The 23139-nt window shown below is 40.8% G+C and overlaps 2 protein-coding genes across 3 annotated transcripts in view; both read left to right on the forward strand.

The window, feature by feature from the left end:
- Positions 1-4147: 4147 nt before the first annotated feature.
- Positions 4148-10590, forward strand: trim105 (tripartite motif containing 105). The gene is made up of 7 exons (XM_044363645.1): positions 4148-4260; positions 4780-5122; positions 6860-6955; positions 7695-7928; positions 8086-8099; positions 8578-8693; positions 8945-10590. Exons 2-7 carry the CDS (start codon positions 4838-4840, stop codon positions 9502-9504), a joined length of 1305 nt encoding a protein of 434 aa, XP_044219580.1. The 5' UTR covers positions 4148-4260; positions 4780-4837; the 3' UTR covers positions 9505-10590.
- A 3819-nt stretch (positions 10591-14409) lies between these two features.
- Positions 14410-23139, forward strand: part of flt4 (fms related receptor tyrosine kinase 4) — a 46848-nt gene continuing 38118 nt past the window's right edge. Inside the window, exon 1 of one of the 2 annotated variants that reach the window (XM_044363642.1) lies at positions 14410-14789. In XM_044363642.1, coding sequence (XP_044219577.1) covers positions 14732-14789 — 58 coding nt within the window. In that variant the 5' untranslated portion in view covers positions 14410-14731. The remainder of the gene's footprint in view (positions 14790-23139) is intronic. The other variant, XM_044363641.1, reaches the window with a different exon arrangement.

Raw genomic sequence — 23139 nt, forward strand, 5'->3', positions numbered from 1 at the left:
GGGAGATTTGCGCAGGGTCCGCGCTTATAAGATCACATTTTTAAAGTTTCGCATTTCACAGCAAATGAATGTAATAAAATATTACAGAATGTCCTTTAATGTGCAAACGCAGACTTACGTCAATGAGTTAATCCCAGTTGCGGTTTTATATCCATTTATTATTCACTTTATTTCCAGGAAATGTTGTATTACCTACTTTAAGACTTTTTATTTCTCGCTCTTGTTCGTGTGCCCTATTTTGAATGAACTTTGGAACAATAAAGGGTTGTAAAAGCAAATCGTCATATATTGCTTCATTTGAGACTCCACATGAGTTGTCCCAACTGATCTCGTTTCTGCAATTAAATGAGTAGTATTAAAACTACACAGTGACACAATTTCGCATTGTTGTGCCACAAGCCATTGTTAGTTAACTGCAGAGAAGCGCTGTCAGATTTAGTTGATTCCCCGTGAAGACAATACAGACACAAATCTCATTTGTGTGAGCTCCCATGACTACCTAAAATAGATTAAAGTTCTTTGTGAACGCATTGTTATTTTTAGTTTAAGCAGTAGACACACGCACGCAAGGGCATTCTTGAAAGCCAATTACAAAAGTGATTAAAAAACATACCTTTTTTTTTACAGCACATTTGGGTAGGATTTGGTTGGGAAATTTGTATTCTGAGTCAGTCATTTACCTAAATGATTTCAATTCTTATGGGGCTTGAATGAATGAGGTTATATTGTAGTGTGCCTGGAGCCATTTCCCTCATGTAATAAAGCAAAGCTAGGCGAGGTCTATGAAAAGATAACTGGATAGTTTTCAGGACTTTTCTCAAGGCTCATTTTGATGCTGACGCAGCCATAGCTGCACACAGCATAGGAAATTGTCAAGGAGAGTATGAAATAAAATAAAACTCAAGCATAGTCAACAAACCTTGAAAATGTTATAAGAGAATGTTGCATTGAAATAAATGGGATTTAAAGTCTTGAAAAAATATCAAAACTGACTGTTTGCAAGGACCTGCAGCCTCCATGATTCAGTTTGAAAAGAGTTCATGTTTTCAGACTTGTAGAGTATTAATGATATGGCACAAAAATGTGGTGGGAGTGTTATCAGATAATTCAGGGAGCTTTAGCCAAATCGAAAACCATTTCACCCACTAAGAGAATGTTTTGTGAATTTGATAACAGAAACGGAAGATTATGTCTCCCTTGAGCCTTGGTTTTGCCTTTCACGTCCCAGCCCTGACTTCTTGTTTAGGTAGCAACATTCTATGAGATCCTTGAATCATCCAGGTGGGATTTTATTTGATGATGCAATAATTGGTGCACTGATTGACTTAGCTACATGGGGTTACCCTTATTGATTGGGGCAGGCTGCCTCTCTGCCTCAATTTATTCTTTCAATTATGAGAACTGTCCCCCAGCCTGCGTGTGTATTGGGTCACTCTGCAGTCAAGGTTGACAGTTCTCTAAGCCTGACTTGCATGCATTACTGAAAACAAATTTCTGTCCTTGCCACAAACTTGCTTATCTCCGACAGGGCTCTGAAAAGTGGTGAACAGGTTTTACTGTGTGGCAAACTTGCAGATTTGTTTCCTTAACAAAAGTTTCACCTGCACTGGTTTTTTTAATATGTCTTTGCTGCATCATTCATTTACTTGTGCTCATATCAATCATGAACCTAATTAGTGAGCTCTGTAGGACTCCTCTCCACATGGCAGCATGGTATCCCATATTTATGTTCCATCCTCTTCATCTGATCACTGTTTCTGTCCGGTTCCTCTGAGAGCACTGGTGCCACTGATCTGCTGACATGATCAGAGACTGTGGCGTCCTCACGTCGCACAGCCACAAAACTCACAGCTGGGGTTGTTCTTCCTGTCTCTCTGTTGTGTGTAGGCAGTGAAAATTAATGAATGAGGGAGTGGAAGCCAGGCAAACTGAGAAATCCCATTCACGCCTCCTTTTGTTCTTGGTGTTTCTCACAGAGGTTAAATCTGACAGGTGCAGACTGTAACCTTAGCTCCAATGCAGATGACAGCCTTTAATTCTTCCGTGATTACAAATATTGATTTGAGAGGATGAACAGTCTGTGGTGTCTGCAAATTGGATGCCTGGGAGTAAACATTTGTGTGGGATGCTCCAATTATATCTCCTGATACTTTCTTTCCATTCTAAGACAGATCAATTTGGTTAATGGATCTAGGAATTCTGAGGGATAACTAGGAATAACTGATTTAGGTCTAATCCTAAATCTCTGATGGAGTTGTATATCCATCTGTATACTGTAAACCTACAGTACTGTGCAAAAGTTTTAGGCACTAAAAGTAAAGTGAGGATGCTTACAAAAATAATGCTATAATTTTTAAAAAAAAAATTCAATTAACTTCATACAAGGTACAGTAAAGAGAAGAAACCTAAATCAAATCAATGTTTGCTTAAAACAGCAGCAGTTCTCCTCGGTACACAGTTTTTAGGTTGTTCCTGCATCTTGGAGAACTTGCTACAGGTCTTCTGTGGATTTAGGCTGTTACAGCTGCTTCTGTCTCTTCATGTAATGCCAGACTGACTTCATGATGTTAAGATCAGGGCTCTTTGGGGGCCATACCTGTTGCATGACACCTTGTTCTTATTGTTGAAAATAGTTCGACTCTGGTTGCATGTTGTCGTTATCATGCTGCAGAATAAATTTGAGACCGATCAGCCTACCTGATGGTACTGCCTTAAAGGTAAGAATCTAAACATCTAAAGTGCCTAAAACTTTTGCACATATATATGTATTAAAAATGGCAGTACAGTCAAATTCGGTGTTGCATGAAATCTACTTTTGATGCATTATAAGCAGGTTTGTAGCTTCTACTGAGGACACTGAGATCATGTCCACAGCATTGATTCTGGAAATTTAGGGTTTTTAATAACATGAGGAGTTTACATCAGACATTTAAACATAAATTATAGTCAGTGGATTTTCAAAGCTGTTTGTGCTATTTTCAGCCATGCTGGCGGCATATTAGTATGTCAGTGGGTCCAGAATGAAATATCTCAATAGCTTGCCATAAAATTTTGTACAGACACTCATGGTCCCCAGACTGAATCCTAATGACTATGGTAAAAGTTGAACATGGTGATCATTATACCTTTGTCTCTGTGTGCATGTTATCATCTTTAGTTCAGCATTTAGTTCATCTTTAGTTCAGCACCACTGTGTTCAAAAGACTCACAGAGCCGCTTGCATGGCTCTAGACTCTTAGTCTTGTTTAAAGATCCCCAACAGAATAATAGTGTGTCTGATACAGCACGGTCAGCTATCTAATTAGAAATTTAAAAACAGACATCTACTGCTCCTTCATTGAAAAATCCAGGATATGCAAATATTGTTCATTTCAAAAGACTGAACTGCTGGAAAAGTCCGGCACTGAAGTCCATTCTCAGTGTGTGTGTGTGTGTGTGTGTGTGTGTGTGTGTGTGTGCTAGAGACTTCTAGTTTCCACATCACACTTGTGTAATTTACATACTGGACCATGATTGACTCCAAATTAGTGATGCCACAAATCATCCTGTATGTAAACTCAGATGTGAGGTGAGCACAGAGATATGTTCCCCCTTCAGAAGATGAATGTTAAAACAGTCTTCTGGTGTCAAACTCTGCACATATATCATCCTGCATAGTGAAACATCCAAGTGAAGTAACAATATAAGCAAGGCACATCTCTTGTAAGTCCACAAACTTTATGGAAGTGCGATACTAAATCCTGGAGTGGCCTTTTCTATTATCATTGTGGAGAAGACATTGAAAAACACAGTTTGCAGAGGTTATCATTGCATGGACAAATGAATTTTAAAAATGAGAAAAAGATGAAAGAATCAGAAAATATACAGCAAGAAAAATGTTGGACTCAGCATTTCTGCTTGTAAGAATTGCAAAACATTCAATAATAAAGGAAGTCGAAAAATGATTTATCATATGACACTCACAGTGGTTCTGCAAATTTGCAGTAATAAGGGAAGGTAACTTTAGTGCGCAGCAGTTTTACATTAGAGTGCCTTTGTGAACTGAAACACAAAAGGGGTGCAAGTGGGGAAAACAAAAACTATTATTTTTGCTGGTTGACATATGAACCAATCAAAGGGACGTTTGTATTTTAGCGCATGCGTAGTACACGGTACGTCGTGTTCCCTGTGTTCCTAACAGCAGCAGTAGCCGACGGATCAGAGAACAGACGGAACAACTTTGAAGTGTTTGGCCATACGTTTCCCTGAACAACAGACAACGTAAGTTCATGAAAGTGTCAACAAAAAGATGATTGTAGTCAGCATTTCATGGCTTTTTAATTCGTCGTATTTTATGTTGCTTAAGAAGGCTGTTTACTGGCTGCCATACGGAGTTAATAAACGCTAACGTTAGCAGGCAGAAAACAAAACGTCGGACCGACCAAACGTTGTTTTCACAATACAAAATCACATGTTGGCTTAAAGTGCCCCGTGATTATCACCTGATTTCCAGTCCTGGTTACGCTTGAAATCGGTGTATATTATTCCAAAGAGCAAGTGCAAGAGTTAATTGCATCGATTTCTTATTGGACTAGAAGAGGGGAGGTGCACATCCCATTTTGTTTGATCCAGGTTTAGACAATGAATAACTAAATATCATGTGATGAACATCAGGAATCTGGTGCTGTAGAATGTCAACTTTTTATTTGTCTTTTTACTTATTTCAGCTGATTGAACAAACACATACAGTATGTCAAGAAGGGAGTGATCATTCATCCCCGTCTCTCTTTGTTCCTCCAGGCTTTTGCTTTCACTTCCTCAGTTTGGACAGACTTTGGAGAGGAAAGTACCGCTCACCATGGCTGCTGCTGCTGCTGCTACACCCACCAAAGGCAGCCTCCGAGAGGACCTGACCTGTGCCATTTGCTGCGATCTCTTCCGGGAGCCTGTCATGTTGGCCTGTATGCACCATTTTTGCAAACCCTGTATCACCAGATACTGGAGAGGAACACAGGGCCCTGTAACATGCCCGCAGTGCCGCAAGGAGTTCAGCACCAAGCACTTTCAAACCAACTACCTTGTGACAGCCATGGTGGAGAAGGTCAGGGCCACCACCTCTGACACTTACATCAAGAATCTAGAGGTGAGTTTCACCTGCACAGCATAGTTAACAATGATCCTACTGGCTGTCTTCCATGCCTTTTTATTTTTGGTCTTCTGGACATTGTTATGAAGTGTTTGGGAAGCTTATGCAAATAACCTTATGGTCCAAAGTAAACAGATCAATTACAAATGAGCACTCTGTAACCTTTGAGTTGTTTAAGTGGAATACAATTGTATTCTACATATGTTTCAGTCCACATCTGTGTTTATTTCTCTGTAGTTCCACCCTTCACATATCTCGCTTGAATTGCTCAGGACAAAGTTCACTCTCCACTCCCTTTATATTACTTTGCATGACAGGATATATGACAGCAGGGAGATACCATAAATATAAAAACACCCGAGTCATTTAATGCAAAGCAAAGTTCCTGTAATAAATTGGTCACCTTTGTCACTGTTTTAATTGTTTAATTGATGTTGATTCAATTTAATGGACTACAGGATTTAATTATGTTGTAAAGGTGTTATGACATTTTTGCTCTTCCTTATGTGTTTACAAGATGGACAAAATATTAGAAACAGTTTTCAGTTTGATGGCAGATTAAAGGTAGAGTCAGTCATTCTGGAGGAAGATTGTTGATATTTGAACTAAACACCCAAACAAATACACCCCACCCTTTGTGCTCCTTTAGAAGCTCCATTTCCCCAAATCCATGGATGGGCATTGCCAAGGCAACAACCAAAACCACCATAAAAGAGAAATATGGTGGAATCCAAAGCGATGCGTCAGCTGGAGAGTCACTTATGTTCCTCTCACATTTAATCACGAGTGGAAAAGCAATTACGTCTCATGTGAGCACAACAGTCCATCCGCCCTCTCTTCTCATTCGACCTGCGTTCAGCATCTCTGTCCACAGAAGCAGCCGTCTGTCAGCTGCAGCTCCTGGGGACTGACAACAGAAATTTACTGAATCAAAATAGTTTGCATGTCAGCTCCACAGGAAGAAATCAACAGTGGTTGTATTTATTGATTTATTGATACAGTTAATAAGTTCAACATACATACAGAGGGATATTTGTATGATTTAAACAGCTGCCTGCTCAAATTACGCTTCACTAAACGTGGCAAAAACAGACTCTGAGTGTAAAAAAACGTGGGGGATCTCCATGAGACTGTCTCGGATTCAGTGCAGATTGATACATTTAATAAAATGGAAGAGTATCTATACTGTAAGAAAACACTTTCTGTGTGAATTGGCCACGACCTCTCTCTCTCTCTCTCTCCACTTCGCCAGCCCTCCCCCATCATTCAACAGGTGCTGGAGATGGGAGACTCATGTCCTCACACAGACAGCTGCTCTGATGACTTTCCCTGTCCTGTGCTGCTGACTGGCTGGAGCCACTTTGTTTGTTTCCCATTTATAGAGCCAGGGCTGTGTATGAACACCGGATGTTTTTTTCAGCGCACACACAGAACAGAAAGCTAGCGGACTGTGAGGAGACATACGCTGAATTTGACAAAAAGTGTATTGAACAATCTTTCTCCAGAATCACTGATTCTACCTTTAATCCAACACCACCATAACATACATCCTCTGACCTTCACCACAGGAAGGGAGTCAACACACATACAACTAAAGTAGCAGTCTCAGCAAAAACGGATCATTTTACGAAACTTTATTATAGAGTCATCACTCGGTGTAAGCCATGTTTACAGTTGTCTCTGATGCTCTTCACAGTATTTCTGTATACTACCGTTTTTTGTTTTGATTTGCAGAAACAACTGAAACAGGCTTTGGAGAGTCATCGCCTGAGGAAGGACGACTTCATCAATAACATTCGTAGAGACAAAGACAAGATGGATACCATAAAGGTACACTCCTCTGGGGCAACTCAAGGGATTGCAGCACTTAACAGATAAGAAAACACACGTCTCTCCCTAATGGCTGTTTCCAATATGTCGTTTTGCATATTTAGTGGTGTTTGCAGATGTAGTAAGTGACAGGTTGTGCTTTGATATGTAAGACATAATGTGCTTGTGCTTGGGTGCGTACTGTAAATGCCTTTCTACCATCTGACTTAGTTGTGTGTCAACTGCACATAAGAAACCTCCTACTCCTATACAATCTTATATGACAATGATTCTGCTATATTAGCTTAAACAGGGAGATTGTTGCATCAAATCAGCGCTTCTAATTTCACCTTATGGTGCACAGACAGAAGACCGCTCACCATGGGACAAACTATAAACAGGCAAAGGTGATAGAAAGTGAAACACATCTAATGTGTCTGAAACAGCTAAAAGATAAGGGCTCAAGGTTAGTTGTGCATGCTGTGCCGAGATGACGAACAGGAAATCGCTCCCCACGTAAACAGTCTGTAGTTGTTTGACTCATAGATCTTTGATGTGTGTGGATTCATTACCCTTCGAATCCCTCTTTATAGATGTGTACATTTGCAGAAGTATGTTTAGAGCTTTAATGGAACAAGCCACTTGGCATCATAACTAACACTTTACAGTTTCCTTACTGGTCCATAAAAAATGTGGTGGTACATTAAAAGATGGACTATGTCCTCGACCTGTGATATTAATGAGTCTTTCCTGCCCCCAGAGAGTCAGAGCAGATCTGCAGGCTCGTGTCCAAGGGGAATTCCGAGCACTCCATCAGATCCTGCACGACGAAGAGGCCTGTATGCTGGAGCAGCTAAGGAGAGAGCAGGAAGCGGAGCTGGAGAAGGTGCAGCGCCACCTTGAAGCTACCGAGCAGGCTGTGAGGGACCTGGAGGAAAATATGACAGCGCTCCAGCAGGCTTGCACTGCCAATGAGAACACGGTGCTGATTGAGGTAAGGTGGAGATGCTACTGATAACAAGCATCTGCTAGGATGAAAAAGTTCAAATGAGGATGAAAAGTTTGTCCAAAAATGTAATGCCTCCAAGTAACTGTCAAGCCTTGTTTCAAACAACAGTTGTTAATGTGATTTGTCTTTTTCTTCCCTCTAGCTCCCACAGCTTAGGTAAGTGTACATGTCAGTGTTATGACTGATTGCTTTTGATATTTTTGCACCTGTCACATGCTAATTTGATTTCCCATTAGGGCTTAGTAAAATATTATATTGATATTGTGATATGAGACTAGATTTTGGATATTGTAATATGGCATGAAATAACTTTGTGGTTTTAAAGGCTGCATTACAGTAAAATGATGTAATTTTCTGAACTTACCAGACTGTTCTAGCTGTTCTATTATTCGTCTTCACCCACTTAGTCATTACATCCTGATAATTATTTATCAAATCTTATTGTGTAAATATTTTGTGAAATCCCTACAATATTATCACAATATCGATATCGAGGTATCTGGTCAAAAATATCACAGTATTTGATTTTATCCATATCGTCCAGCCATATTTCCTGTCCAGACAGCTACATTTGTGCTGAGAATGCATGAGTCTGTGTGTAACTAACTAAATGTATGTTTACTTTATCTGACAGGGCATGGGTGCAGGTTGACATGGCTGCGGAGTTTGATATAAACGCTTTCAGCAACAAATACATGGCTCCGTTACAGTACATCTCATGGAGAAAGATGTTCAAGTCCTTGAATCCAGGTAATGATCTCTGATGTGCTTCATTAGACACAAAAAGACTTGGGCTGAAAATTGCCTTTGCCTCAACAATCGCAGTAATTACTTAGAAAAAATTATAGTATTATATAAATATATTGGAGTTGCAAGAATGACATTAATGACACTGTTGTTCTATTGATTGATTGATTTTCAGTTTAAAACGTGACACTGTTGAATTTTACTATGGAAAATATTATCACAGTTATAATGTCATGAATTGTTTTGCCCCAAAGGTCCTTCACCATTAACGTTTGATGTCGACACAGCGCACCCGAGTATTTTAGTCTCCAGAGACAAAACTGCGGCGGTCGAATGTGACAGCATGATATCACACAAGGACTACAACAAGCGCTTCCTCCAGTGTGTCAACATTCTGGCTGCCCAGGGCTTCCAGTCAGGCCGACACTACTGGGAGGTAGAAGTTGGCCCCAAGTCCAAGTGGGACATTGGGGTGGCTTCCGAGTCTGTAGACAGACGCACTCGGATCAAGCTGAGCCCCGAAAGCGGCTACTGGACACTGAGGCTGCGTAACGGAAACGAGTACTCAGCCGGCACCCAGCCCTGGACGAGATTGCGGCTCGCCTCTTCCCCTAAGAAGATCGGGGTTTTCTTAGACTACGAAGAGAGGAGGGTGTCCTTCTTCAACGCTGATGACATGAGCCTGCTCTACTCTTTCACCAACGGGCCGAGAGGCAAGGCGTTCCCCTTCTTCAGCCCGTGCATTACCGACAGCACTCAGAGATCTCAGCCTATCCAGCTCCTCCATTACCCACCTGTCGCTCTGTCTGGCTAACAGGGGGTTGATGCAGTCAATACAAGCTTTTCAGTGTGTAAGCTGTCCATTCACTTATTGACCAAAGACTGTTATCACTCAGCTATTACAGGATGAAGTACTGCCCTTGTTTAAATCGTGGTCCTATAATACAAGAGTTTAAAATTCCAGGCTGTTCTCATAAGACATTTAATCAATTCCATATTTAAATGATTTTATGTTGCCAGATGCTGCTTTTCAATCTTAAATGAACATTTAAAAGCCTTGGAAAGCTATGAAAGGTGCCATATTCACCATGTAAAAACATCCATTGTGCTGTAAACTCTCTGAAGAGGCTCATTCAGTTTGCATTTTGGCAAAATGCGATGGAACACTCAGTAGGAAAGGCATAACAATATAATATTCTGCTATTTTGGAGCGTATACAATGAAGTTTAGTTAGTTTGGAGTGTATATAGTGAAGTTTAGTGAGTTTCATTTCCAAGCGTACTGGAACACTGCTCAACCAAATATCTCGAACAGCTGTAGATAGTTGAACTTTCAAATGATAATCTGAATAATTATATCTCATCAGTTCAGACTGTCATTAGGCTCACTTATAAAATGGTTTTTTGATCACCGTTGTGTTTAATCAGCATGAAGGAGCCGCACACTTCATTGTGAGATTTTATGTTTGATTAAATGGTTCTTCATGTTTTATACATCGGTCTGAAATGAAACTGTTTTTCCTTTTTTTTAATCATTTTAGATTACTTTAACTTCACAGCGCTGTATGAATTCTTAAGTTGTGTCTTCAGTCTGTAATCAGTGTATCATCTATCAAAGATCTGTTGATTTGTCATCATTTCTACATTCATCTTATAAGTGGCTACATTTGAACATGTGGTACATGCATGTTGACTATTAATTTGTATAACTCAAGGAAATACTAAAATGTAATTCAAGTAAGGATTCAATTTCTGGAGTGTATTCTACTTTGCAGACATTGCATTTTATAAAATTCCATGTTAAATCACTTCCTGATTAATGACTCAATTATTGTAAAACATGCAGATGCAAATAGTAAACTGAATCACTTTTGCTTAAATAAACATCGTCTTTGATTCTGCTTTGCAGCTGTGTCACTGCACACTTAACATGACCTCACTTGAGATGATCAAGGATGTTATTAAGCATCATCAAAGCAAAACAGTCGAGTATGAACGCTGGGGTTGACGAGAATCCAAAGCCATTTCGTAAGAGCGACAGTGGGGGTAGAATGACACTCCTGCACCTGGACTGGAACTTTTGAATACATGAGCCATCTCTGACAGTTAAACCACAAGAATAGGCGGGCTCTCGGTTATCTTCACAAACACACAAGAGCACCGACGTCCTGTTTCCTCCTGCCAGGTGAAAGGTCAGATAAACAGAATGACAGTGGGGATGCCTCTGGGCTGCGCAACGGGCCTCGGGGGCATGCTAAAGCAGGATACTGCTGCCTCCTCTGCTGACTGGAAAGTGGCACAATGAACTGCACCACAGTGGGACCCATGCTTTTCCTGTATAGCGGCTGCATAGAGTGGGTGCATTTATGACATATTTATCACTCAGTAGTCACTTAGTTTGACCTATAAATGCAAATTAAACTCAACTCCATCTCCTGAATTGAAGAGAACCTGCTGTATAGTGAAAGAAATATACAAAGAAAGACTCTATATTTATGTCCAAATGTTTTAGCTCCTCATCCTGTTGCTCTTCTTGGAAACTATAGAGGTCTATACAATATATACATAATCAGTATTTTTATATTAAAAGAATAGTTCAACATTTTGGAAAATATGCTTATTTGCTTTGATGCCAAGAATGAGATGAGAGGATTGATAGGTATGGTAAATATGAAGCAACTGCCAGCTTCAACCACAGATATGAGAGTGGTATTGATCTCCTCATCTGACTCTCAAAAAGCAAATAAGCATATTTCCCGAGAAGTCAAACTATTCCTGGAACAGTGGAGGAAAAAAAATCATTAAATGTAATGTGAAAGTTTTTACTCAGCGACAAACTCACAGAGAATTATTACCAAACTCTGCAGTTAACCACAGCTCTATGGAGCATTTTAGCGTCTTTCAGGGTATGGTTTTGGTTGAAACTGTTTTGGTTCAGTCTCACCGCCCTCATCAACTTCCTTTCCAGCAGCACGCAGTTGTTTTCACAAAAAAATCTCTGATAAACACTGAACACTATATGCTCAGCACCAAACAGCAGACAGACAAAGTTAGCGACCAGCTGGTGAACATATAGTGGAGCATTTAGCAGCTAATGAGCCAGATAATTCCTTCAGAAGTTGGTGGAGAGCAAAACAGAGCTAAAAGGAGAGTCAATATTGGTCTTACATCACTGAGTAGACAGAAACACAACTCCAAGTGAATGCTATTGTTGGTCTGTGTGCTGTGTGTGCCATTTAGCAACTATTTGCTAACACATTTGCTATATCAACATCATAAGGCGATAGATTATATGTCATTGTTATGTTGACAGCGTGTTGCGGTCTTCCCAAGTGGCCAAAAAAAGCTTAAAGTAGGTTTAAATCAACTGTGGATTGTGAAAAGTTGTAGTTAAATGAAAGGATTCAAACTCCAGGTACCATTTGCTTTGAGAGGAATTTTGTTTGAGTTTGCATTCCACTCAATGCATTAGCTTCACAGCTAGTTAGCTGGTAAAAAAAAATTACATGGAAGAATTCTGCAGTACTGCTCCTTCTAGTAAAGAAGCAAGCCATAATCACTGAATGATAGTGAACATGACCTGTGACTGATGAGAAATTTTGGCTGCCACAATCAAAACAAATCAAGAATAAACTCTCTTGAACTGCGACAGCTACTTCAAAGTAGGCTGGCAGAGTACAGGGTAGTGGACTGGCCCATGGGCATGAACTTCAGTGAGACAGTGAGCCATTTTAGTTGCTTGCTCTACATCCTTCCTATGATAGTAGCCGTTGATCTGTAATGTGTTTCCTGACCCAAGGATGGGCCGGATGAAGCGCTGGCACTTCAAGGACGAGTCCTTGAGTCCTCAGTTGTCTCTCAGGAGCCAGCGGGATTATAAAATCAGACCTTTTCAACTGACACAGCAGGGGAGGTCATGCTATCCTGCATAGGGGTTATTGTTTGTTATCTCTGTTGTCTGAATGCTCATGTGCGCAGTTCATTATTATATTGGCCACTCAAGTGTTTTCATGCGTTTATGGAATTATCTGTTTTATATTTCTGATGAGATTTGGTAACTCCCTGGACAAAGCTTTGTTAGAATATCAGTTCGATTTAGTGTGTTTATTTTCCTCTGAAGCCGAAAAGCGCTGCAGGGCTAAAACCAGGGGAACATTTTAATTACAACCATTCAATCACAACATTGTGTTTTAAGGTCACAGAGGTGGATTGCCGCAAGGGATTTAGGGGGAAACACATGCCCACAATAACACGCAATGATCCTTTGATTCCCTGTTATTCCACACACTCCTGATGGTAGGTTCTTCACGGCTCTGGTCTGCTCAAAGTCTTCTATCTAAATCACTGAGAATCCCAACATAATCATAGTGAGAAACAATATTTTTTCTCATACATCTTATCGACAGCTGCGGTTAGACGGGGGCGGAGGTGCTCAACAGTTCTGTATAGGCACTGTTAGGAAGCAGGGCTGAGTCTGGAGTCAGGCAGCTTTATTAGGAGTGTAATGGATCTCCAGGTGGAGATACAGAATTTTATTGATTTTACAGTACACTCATGGTGCTGGAAAGCAGTGCAGTTTTGGATTGATTATACTGGCTTGAATGGGAATGCTGGTTCTTCTGTGGCTCCTAAAGAGGTGTGACTGGACCTCGAGGCTGCAGCTGCACCACATTGTTAATAAATGAAACATACACCAGCATCTGAAACTCTATATATCTATGTGTATGTCCAATCACTGAAGTGGACACTCCTTGGACCTGCTTTGACTTTTTTTTTTTAATTTCAGAGAATATATGGTACATGGCTTTTCAATTTTCAACCCCCCCTCCCCTCCCCTCTCGCTCTCTGTAACATAAAACAGGGCTGATGCACACTACGGGCATGTTGTGCTCTTAGTACATGATTCTCATTCACACTCTGTGGACTCCCTGAGGAAGATGAATGAGTGGGTGGATGGGGTTAACAGGACTTGGACAAGGCTGCTCAGTTTAGTTTCAGTGGAGGCATCATTACATCTGACCCCTTCACAAGAATAATTACACACTCTTAATAGAGAACTATTCCCCGAGCACCTCTGCTCAGCTTTAGTTTGTTGAACATCTGGAAAAATTTGTTTTCTAAGTCATAAAGATACATTTTCTCCTCAAATTAACGGCAGACATTTGATCTGAGCAGATACTGTAGACCTTATCATCAAGAGAGAAAAAAACAACTATTACTTTGTGGATTAAAGACAGCTGACCAAGGGAGAAAAGTTTTAATATTCCTTCTAATATTCCTCTAGAGACTGTGTCTTGGCTTTATCATGTGGTATTTGCTCGCTTCCTACAGTGACACTGCAGTATTGCTGTGGTGGCTTTACAAAGATTTCTGATGGTATTAGGATCACCTGCTGAGCTATTTGAATGTCAGCTGGCATTTAAATCCCTTGAGAAAGTCATGAAATGAAAATCAATATCAAGCATTTTCGCACTGAGGCATCCCAAAGTCTCTCATCATTGAGTTTTTAGTGTTGTATTGTACTTTGTTACACTTAGCAATCTATAATATACTATAAGGTATTTAACGTAAAGGATGAAACGAATTGGAGCTTGCAGGAAGGAAATTTGTCATGGATGTTAGGGGGACCCCCTCCCCTTACACCCACCAACACACTCACACACACACACACACACACACCCCTCCAATTCAGCTTGTTTTATGAACTGGATAGGTGGGTGTGCGTGCGCTCCAGTCACGAGCAAAGGAAAGGGAAATCATTGTAAATCCCATTCAGTGCCTTATGCATCCTTTTGACAAACCGGAAAAAAAGACGTTTTTTCCCCCCTTCTTGTTTTCCTCAGCATTTCGGCGCTGTCCTCTGTGTGCAGAGTCGCTACAGCCAGGCATCGATTGGCCGAGGTTCACCTGAGTTTTCCCATCCGCGGACGTTCATTCAAACCACCTCTGCACTGTCTCCGCCAACACTTAAAAAAACTAACGGGAGTTTTTAGAAGAAACATACGCTCAACCTGCTGCACTTCTGGGACCGGAGATCTGGAGATGAAGACAGATTTTACGTTTTTCTGTCGGACTTGGATTGGAATTGCATATGCCTCAGGTGAGGAGACTTACAGCAAGTCTGAAAGTTTCTGAGCGCACAAACTTTTTACTTTTTCTAATGAAGGGAAAGGTCGAGCTGTCTATTTGCACTGACTCTCAGTAAATATTGATCCGCTGCTGATTGAACTTTAATTTTAGAAGCTCAAAGTTTTATTCATGTTAATCTTCGGCGTAAAAGTGAAACCAGATAGAGCCTGAATTTCGGCTTTTCTTAATTATATCTAGACCAACTTATTGTTTAATTCTGTTTCATTAATGTGATTCGGAACGGGATATTTAAAAATTTAAAACTAATGCACCATGCTCGATCAAAAACTTCTCATACACTTTTACTTTGAACCCTTTCTATTGCATTTACAGTGTACATGGATTTTCTCACTATGAGCTAAGCGCAGTTTATCGCTCATAAATGATACAAAGTTTGCATCTTTGCCTCCCAACGTGGGACTGAATTAATAAGGAATCCGGTGGGAGTTTCTCAAGTCAGCACGCAGATAGGCACTAGGGGGAGGCATGCTGTTGTTGTTTTTTGATAAAGATGCAGCTGTTAATTGATGATGCTAAACTCAGGAGGAGGAAAAAAATAATTCTGTATGTGTGGGTCACATGGGGAGGAGAGCTGACTGTCTAGATTGGACTGATATGTGTAGGAGAAGGGTGGTGGAGGTGGTGGGGGTGGGGTGGGGGGGTCAAGTCTCTCAGAGTAGTCTTTTTATGTAACCATATATTTTACAAAGCAAGTGAAAGGTGAGAGAATGTCCCCTGTATCCAGAACAAACCAGCTTGTTCAAAGAATTTCTTGGTGTTTCCAGTGTGATCTGCCTCTCTATGTGCTTTTTTTTCCGTCACTGATGTTTAGAAAATTCCTGTAACAACTGAGGCTAAAGACTACTGACTAAATAACATAAAGAACATTGTTTTCAGTTCATTATTTTACATCACATACTTGAAACAGGCTCCTCTTATTGACCCTGTTACTGAGTTGAGGCTGAGGTTGTTTACAGTCTTGCACAGTGACTGTACGTGCATGTCTGAGTTGTTCATCACTGCTTGCTGTTGAACAGTTGTTCATAAAGAACAGAGGATACTTTTGTGAGGGGCAGTCGGCTGCCATATGGCTCCCCAAATCATAACTGCGGGGTGGAGGGATGGCTGTCGCTCCTTTCATAAATATCACTGAGCTGTGCTGGGTGGGTCACATTCGGCAGGCACTGTTTTTCAGAGAGGAATGAGGACTAATGGCCTCACAAAATCAATTATTCCTCTTTGGCCTCTTGAAAAGCCCTAACAGTAAACATTATTGACTCTCAGTGATGATAGATTTTATAATGTGTGACAAATGGAAGTCTGAAATTCTTTTCACGTGACCACATATTCTTTTTAGGCTGTATCCAAACTTTTGCAATAGGGGTCTTTCTCATTATTCCACAATATGTACCTTGGAATTGAAAAACTCTGTCTGACATTTCTGTAATCACGCAAACTGGACGTGCATATTAGCATATGTGTGGTGTTTTCTGTTGAAAAATTTATTTGCAGGCCTGTTATTTCAACCATGCAAGGTCTCATCTTTGCTAAATTGAGTCTCAGAACTCATCCCAGAGGCAGAAATAACCACTAGCTTCATATCAGAGACACATTTTTCAATCACACTTTCTCAGCATGTACCTGTGAGACTGAGTGCCACATTAAGGTAGAGAGGTGAGACATTTTCTAGCTTGGTTTTTGCCCAAAGCTTCAAATCAAACTGGTTTTAAAGGTTGTATTATTATTAAATGTTTTTAATGTCCTTAAGGATTAAAAATGGTTTTGACACACTAGGAAGGTAGAGTTCATGTAAAATGTTTCTTTTCTGTCTTTTTTCCCTCATGAATTCGGAGCACAACAGAAAGGATGAACCTTGAACGCAGCAATTTACTTTTTTGTCTGTGTTCTGACTGTTAAATAACTTTTTTTTAAAAAAGATATTTAGTCTCTTGAATATTCACAGATTGCACTTGGAGGGTGTTCTTAACCCTTTTAACCACCAGCTTTTTCTTGACAAAATACAAATATGTGACATTAAAAAGACAGCTCTGAGATGGAGTTTGATGATGCAAGCATGATGAGAGCACTGGCTTCTGGCTTCCTATTATTATGATCAAAGGAGAAGATTGATGGAAAGTGGATTGTAGACCTGCCAACCCAGAAGTGATTGTCATTTTAGGAGGGGGTGGAGGGTGTTGTAATTGTGTAATTTACACTGCAACTGCATTTATGGAGCTTCAAGATATGACCCTTAGCCATTTTCCGCCACCTTCCTGTCACGCTCTGTCTCTGGTTTGAATTACGGTGGTTCCAAAACATTTATTATATATCTAGAGTATTTTTGTCCTATTAAAAAAAGACATCTTGGTGGGTTAGGATAGGATAGGATACTACTGAAATTAATTGTGAATCACTGGTTGATTCATCTCCTCTCAATTTCCTTTTTTTTGCAGCGTAATTGGTTATTGAAAACCTTTTCTGATTAAAGAAGCCACACATGAAAGCAGTGAATCTTTTTTTTTTTAAAGCTGAGCTCTAGAGAAGAATGATCTTTGGCTTACTCTGTGTCTTGGGTGCATAGTGCTGATATTGCTTTTAGCAGAGTGTTTTCTGTACGCATACCTCTGCTTGATCAGATCATCCCAGAAATCTGACTCTCAACTCTGGGTATTATTCTAGTCGTCCACTTATAGAGGTTGAGTTGTTTTAGCCAACAATAGCCCCCTATTCTCAGCACTGATCTCAGGATTCAACCTCAGGACTCCGAGGAACGGACCTCAGTGTCTGTCCTTGAATATCTTGTTCTATCAGCTGGAGAGCAGTTCGGACGTGAGAGGAATGCTGCTGCTCCATGTGGGAAGCTCGCTGCAGTAAAGTCCAAATAAATAGGGAGTCCGGTGCCTCACTCATCACTGGCATGGAGTAGCGAGGCCCCTGGGGCATTTGTATGTCTGGTCACTCACTTTCTCATCATGTTAAAGCACCAACACCCTTATATGTGACTAGGGCTGAGAGATAAGCTCTTTCAACACCAGGAATCTGCAGCAAAAGCCAAATATGTGTCCAAGTTGGTGTTAGATAGTTGATGAAAACCATCTGTGGTATTTTTGTTTCCATATTTCTGACCCTTCCATGTTTTCAGTGCCCGGTTTTTAGCCATGTTAGTGGGATGGCTCTTGGAAATGTTGTTTTGATCTGTCATTCCACCACTTTGGTCAAGACTGAAGTATCTCAATAAGTGTTGAACAGATGGATTTCGTGCATGGTCCCATGGAGGTTGAGTCCTACTGATTTTGTTGATCCCTGGACTTTTCATCTAGTGCCACCATTAGGTTGACATTTTAGGCTTTTAGTTAACTTAACACTATATCCTGATAACTTTTGAATGGATTGCCATTCAAATGTCAAATTCCAGTCTGGAGATTTGGTAGATTTCCATGGTGTTCAGAGGATGAATCCTACTGACTTAGATGATCCCCTAACATTCCCTTTAGCGCCACCATGAGGTTGACATTTGTGGCTTTGAATGAAATGTCCCACCAAGTGTTGAACAGATTGCCATGACATTTGGTACACACACTCATGTACCCCTCAGGGTGAATTCTAATAACTAAACAAAAAGCGTCAACCTCTCTCTAGAAATACTAAGTCAATATTTTTTTTCAAAGAGTCATTGTGGTGCTGTAATAAGTGTGCTAGTGGTCATTTTGGAATTATTGCTCCGTTAATAATATCTGAAGACTTATAGTGGCTTTGATGTGGCTTTTGGTAAGTTTAATGTTTCTTGATTATTAGCACAATTTAGCTAAAGTAGCTAATGTTAGCCCAAGTGTGCACTGCTCCGTGTTCCCAGTAAGCTAGCAACTGCTTTGGTCCGAGGTAGCGGGGTGTGTTTCCAGAGCATGAAAGGCAACACCCTGCACTCCTTATTTGAAAGGTCCTGGCTCCTAACGGAAAGAATGGCGCCAACCATACGCTTCAAACCCACTACAGTGCAAACCAATGGGTGATGTCACACCTCGCTACGTCCATCTTTATATACAGTCTATGCATCATACCTACTAAACATCAATATGCTAGCGTTGTCATTGTGAGCATATTAGTATGCACACATTAGCATTTAGCTAAAACCACTGCTAAACCTTAATACAGCCTCATAAAGCCTCTAATGTGACAGATGATGATAGACTCTTTTAGTCTTGTTATGTAAATGGCCCTCTCATTTCTTGACCCACCACAACAAATTTTACACGTTTGAACAGTTATTGTCCTCTTATTATGGCACATAATATTTTCTCTTTCTTGTATCAGAATCAAAAGGACTGTTGTCTGTCACAAGGAACGAGTTGCACAATAAAAGAGATTAACACTTTTTAAAGGATGTTCATTCAGGATTATCCTGGTGGGGGGAATTTTCAGTATCCCTACTGTGCAAATGAAATGTTAACTGCAGCAGGGCACCCATTTTGTTCTAATGATGTACATTTTTCCTACAGAAATAGTGTTCTTAAAATACTCTCCCACACTTGGAATAATTGCCATGCAGAGGACGTTTAACCTATTGATTTTATTTCTATCTCATCTGTCCTTTCCATCACGTTCATGCAGGCCTGAGTGTCATATTGCAGTAGATGAAGCACAAAGAAAGTCAGAAATGAATTTTCGTGAGGCTTTTCACTCACTGAGTGCTTGAACTATGACTCTCTGAGTGTATTAGCCCACACATGAAGAGGTGATGTACACAATTATACCTATAAGTGTTTTTACCTGGAAGATGAAACAAATTATATGTTGCTACTGCCATAAATTGACGCAAAAAAACAATCATGAGGACTGCTTCACATTTTTCTGTGCAGCTTAAATCTTCCAAGTAGGATTTAATATGACAGTGAGACGGTTTTATCAACAAATGAGAGAGTCCAGAATAATCAGGTTGTTGGATCAGGGAATACTAGTTCTCAAATACTTACCTTTGTTGTCAACTTTACATATTTTCTTGACATTTCACTGCAAGATTAATTGCACAGGATTCAGCTCCTGTAACAGCCAGTTAAAAGACATTTATTTTAAGTAGTGCTGTCAGACACTGAAGGAAAATTGCTTTGTGGCATCTATTGCCTTTATTGGTTGATCCCTCCACACACGTTCTGAAGGCGGAAACTCAATCCTGGGACACAATGGCTGTTACATGGGTATTACAACACTCCAAAGTGCTTGCGTTGCTTAGAAACAAGACTCATGTAGAGCACTTATCAGTTTAACGAGAGCCACTGTCACTATTATGTTCAAATTGCTGCTCAGTCTCAGGCAGCTGTATGATTGCGACTTGGAAGTGTGTGCAGCGTTTCATTGGACAATCACACCTCTTGCCTTGTCATTGAAGGTCGCTTGGGGTTCATGGGAAAGAGTCCATTGGCAAAGCCTGAGGAAATTGCCAGCTTCCCTCCCTTTAGGCATTCAGCACCAAATTGTTGACCCGGCACTCTTTGCCCTTGTTTTCTGCGGCGACTTAAGCTGCCGCAGTGATTTAGCTCACTGGGGCATCTGACACGGCAGTAGAGACTTGTTTATGGCATGAATCTCCAGGAATTAGGTAACAAGCACAGTAATGGGGCTCCTCAAAGTTTGGCCTCTGAGCAGTCGCAGCATGAGTTTTAGGAGCGTGCAAGCCATCACAGCAGGCCGGGATTGTTAATCTTTGGCACTTGCTTTTGCAGATATTTTAGATGTATCCCAACAGAAATGTTATCGCCAGACAGACGATTTAGGAGCCAGGCCAAAGCCTTTACCAGAATATGTTTAGTTTCCTTCTCAGAAAGGGAAACCATTTCTCAATGATAAAAACGATGACATGCAAAAAATGGGCCACCACAGAGGAAGAGCTTGGGCTGTCCGGTGTGCCTGTGAGGCAGGTACAGGAAGATTTAGTCAGGGACGGAGGTTTTAAACATAGGAAGCCGGCCCAGATGGCCTGTCGCCGCATCCTTAATTTTGCACCCCTCCTCTGGCAGGATGTTGGAAAGGCCGAACTCCCCCAATAGTGGAGAGGACAGGGACGTAGTGGATGTCATCCCTCTCCATAGTAACAATGAAATCAAAGCTGGGCTGCCAGTCAGCCCGTCGCCTGGCTTGGCCCGGCCTTGTGTCCAGATGACAGAGGAAGCGGACTTTATTTCTTTCAGAGGGAGCAAGAGAGAGTATGTTATCGCCTGAGGCTGGCTGACTCCACATCCAGAGAGCAGGTCTGCTCCGTGGCCTGCATGGCCTCCCATCCCCAGCCGGACACACAGGACTATTTCAGAGTGCCCCAGCCTTGGCCCTTTGCCAGATACTGTGAAATAACTGAAATAAATCACTGAAATAACTGTGTAACTGCACAGTCACCTACATATTGCTCTTTAACCCTAACAACCTCCAGAAAGCATCAAATTCAGTTCCAGTTAATGCATTTGCAGTCTCATTTAAGTGTGTTCAACCCTCGTGTCATGAAAGATGTCTATATAGACAACGTTCTATATAGAAAAGAAATCACATGGAGCACTCAATGCATTTCATTCATTTATGCAGTTCAACACCACACATATATCTGTGAAGTGTTTTTAAACAACTCCCACATTGCATACTTTCGGCCAAACTGAGGCTCTGAGAAAAGCTTTATTTGTTTACACAAGGTTCCTCTTTTCCTGTTCCTGTCATGTGACTGATCAGAGACAAAACTACAGAGGAGCGAGGAAACACTAACGGCAACATCTCCTTCACCGTCCATGAAAAAGGGAAGTGGGAGAAGCGTGAACATGATAAAGAAAACAGGAAATTTGCTCGCAATGAAAAACACTGTGCCGCTTTTCACACGAGCTTTAATGTGCCCTCCGTCGTGCCTGCGGAGATAGGGATCTCTCATCTTCACACGTACCTTTGATGCTTTTGACTCCTGCCTGCCTTGTATCTGTCTGCTTGTCAGAGAAGCTTTACATTTTTAACTGGCTTAGAGTGCCGTATGGAGGCTAGGCTCCTTCCCCTGTGTGTGTATGTATGTATGTGTGTACCAGGTATTCCTCATGTTGTGGGAACGTAAATCTGTGGTTATGACTTAAGTCACTTTCAGGGACACACACCAGACTTAAGACTAGTTGATTGGGGATGGCTTGTTGGTCAGTGGTTAAGGTTAGGGTAAGGGTTGGGTTTAGGCAAGTAGTAGTTATGGTTAGGTTAAGTCACCAGGAAATGAATGTAAATCTGTGTAAATACCCCTAAAGTGACTTAAGTAAACCTGTGTAATTTATCAGCAGGTGTCCCCTATAGGCTGGGAAGTCCAGTGTCAATATTCCCTGACTGTGACAAAACCACCAGTATGAGCCATGAAGAGAGATCAACCAAGGATAAGATGAATGCACATAATGCAAAGGCATCCCACCTGAGCAATTCTACAGTTCAAATTGCCACAACTCCTCACAAAACAAGCATGTAATAAGTTTGAATAGAAGTCATCACCTTTTGTAACTTTGTGGATTTATTTGTAGGAACTTTTCATTATTTACAGCATTAGAAAGCCACACTTGGGTGGTGTTGTTTTAAAAAAAATCATACACTTTCTCTTCATACACAGACACAGGGACAGGAGTTGGAACAAGTGATTTGAGATGATTTGTTTGTGTTACTGCATTTTAAAAAGAATATGTTGCAGTTTTCTTTTTTACTTTTTCGGTCTTTATTTGATAGGGTACAGCAGAGAACCATACAGGAAATTTGAAGGCAGAAAGAGAAGGGATAACATGCAACAAAAGATCCCTGGCCAGATTCCAACAGGGTACATTGCAGTAACATGGTATGCGTTAAAAAGACCACCAGGCCACCATGACTGATTTTGCAGCTTTAATGCAGGGAATGAGCCTGATAGGAAACCTCAACAATATGTGAAACTGCACATATTTTGCAGAAAAATCCAAAATGAATTACTTTTACATTTTGCAGCCTTACAAATTTCACATTTTTATCATATTTTACAGCACACATTTGTTGTAAAACTCTTGGATGCAGCAGTCCTCTGCAGCGCATGGTATTCCAGCCTTTACAACGTGAATAAAGAGCTACTGTATATCTTTCTCTGGCATGCTATTTACACGTTTCAGCTGACTTGTAGCCAGTTGCACATCTTTCCTCCCTGTCAACCAGGTATGTGAAGCTGACACATCAAAGTGCAGCCCAACACACACGCTGAGTGAACGGACATAATTGTCCTTGAAGAATTCTAACTACTAGCTCACATATATACATCTGGCACTTCCATCATGATAGAGGCATGCAGCATAGAAAAGGCAGAA

This window comes from Thunnus albacares, chromosome 10, assembly GCF_914725855.1.
Source record: "Thunnus albacares chromosome 10, fThuAlb1.1, whole genome shotgun sequence".
Classification (NCBI taxonomy): domain Eukaryota; kingdom Metazoa; phylum Chordata; class Actinopteri; order Scombriformes; family Scombridae; genus Thunnus; species Thunnus albacares.

Coding starts and splice junctions, on each gene's coding strand:
- trim105 (XM_044363645.1), top strand. CDS start 4,838: ATGGCTGCTGCTGCTGCTGCTACACCCACCAAAGGCAGCCTCCGAGAG. Junction 5,123..6,859: donor CTTACATCAAGAATCTAGAG/GTGAGTTTCACC, acceptor TTTGATTTGCAG/AAACAACTGAAACAGGCTTT. Junction 6,956..7,694: donor ACAAGATGGATACCATAAAG/GTACACTCCTCT, acceptor TCCTGCCCCCAG/AGAGTCAGAGCAGATCTGCA.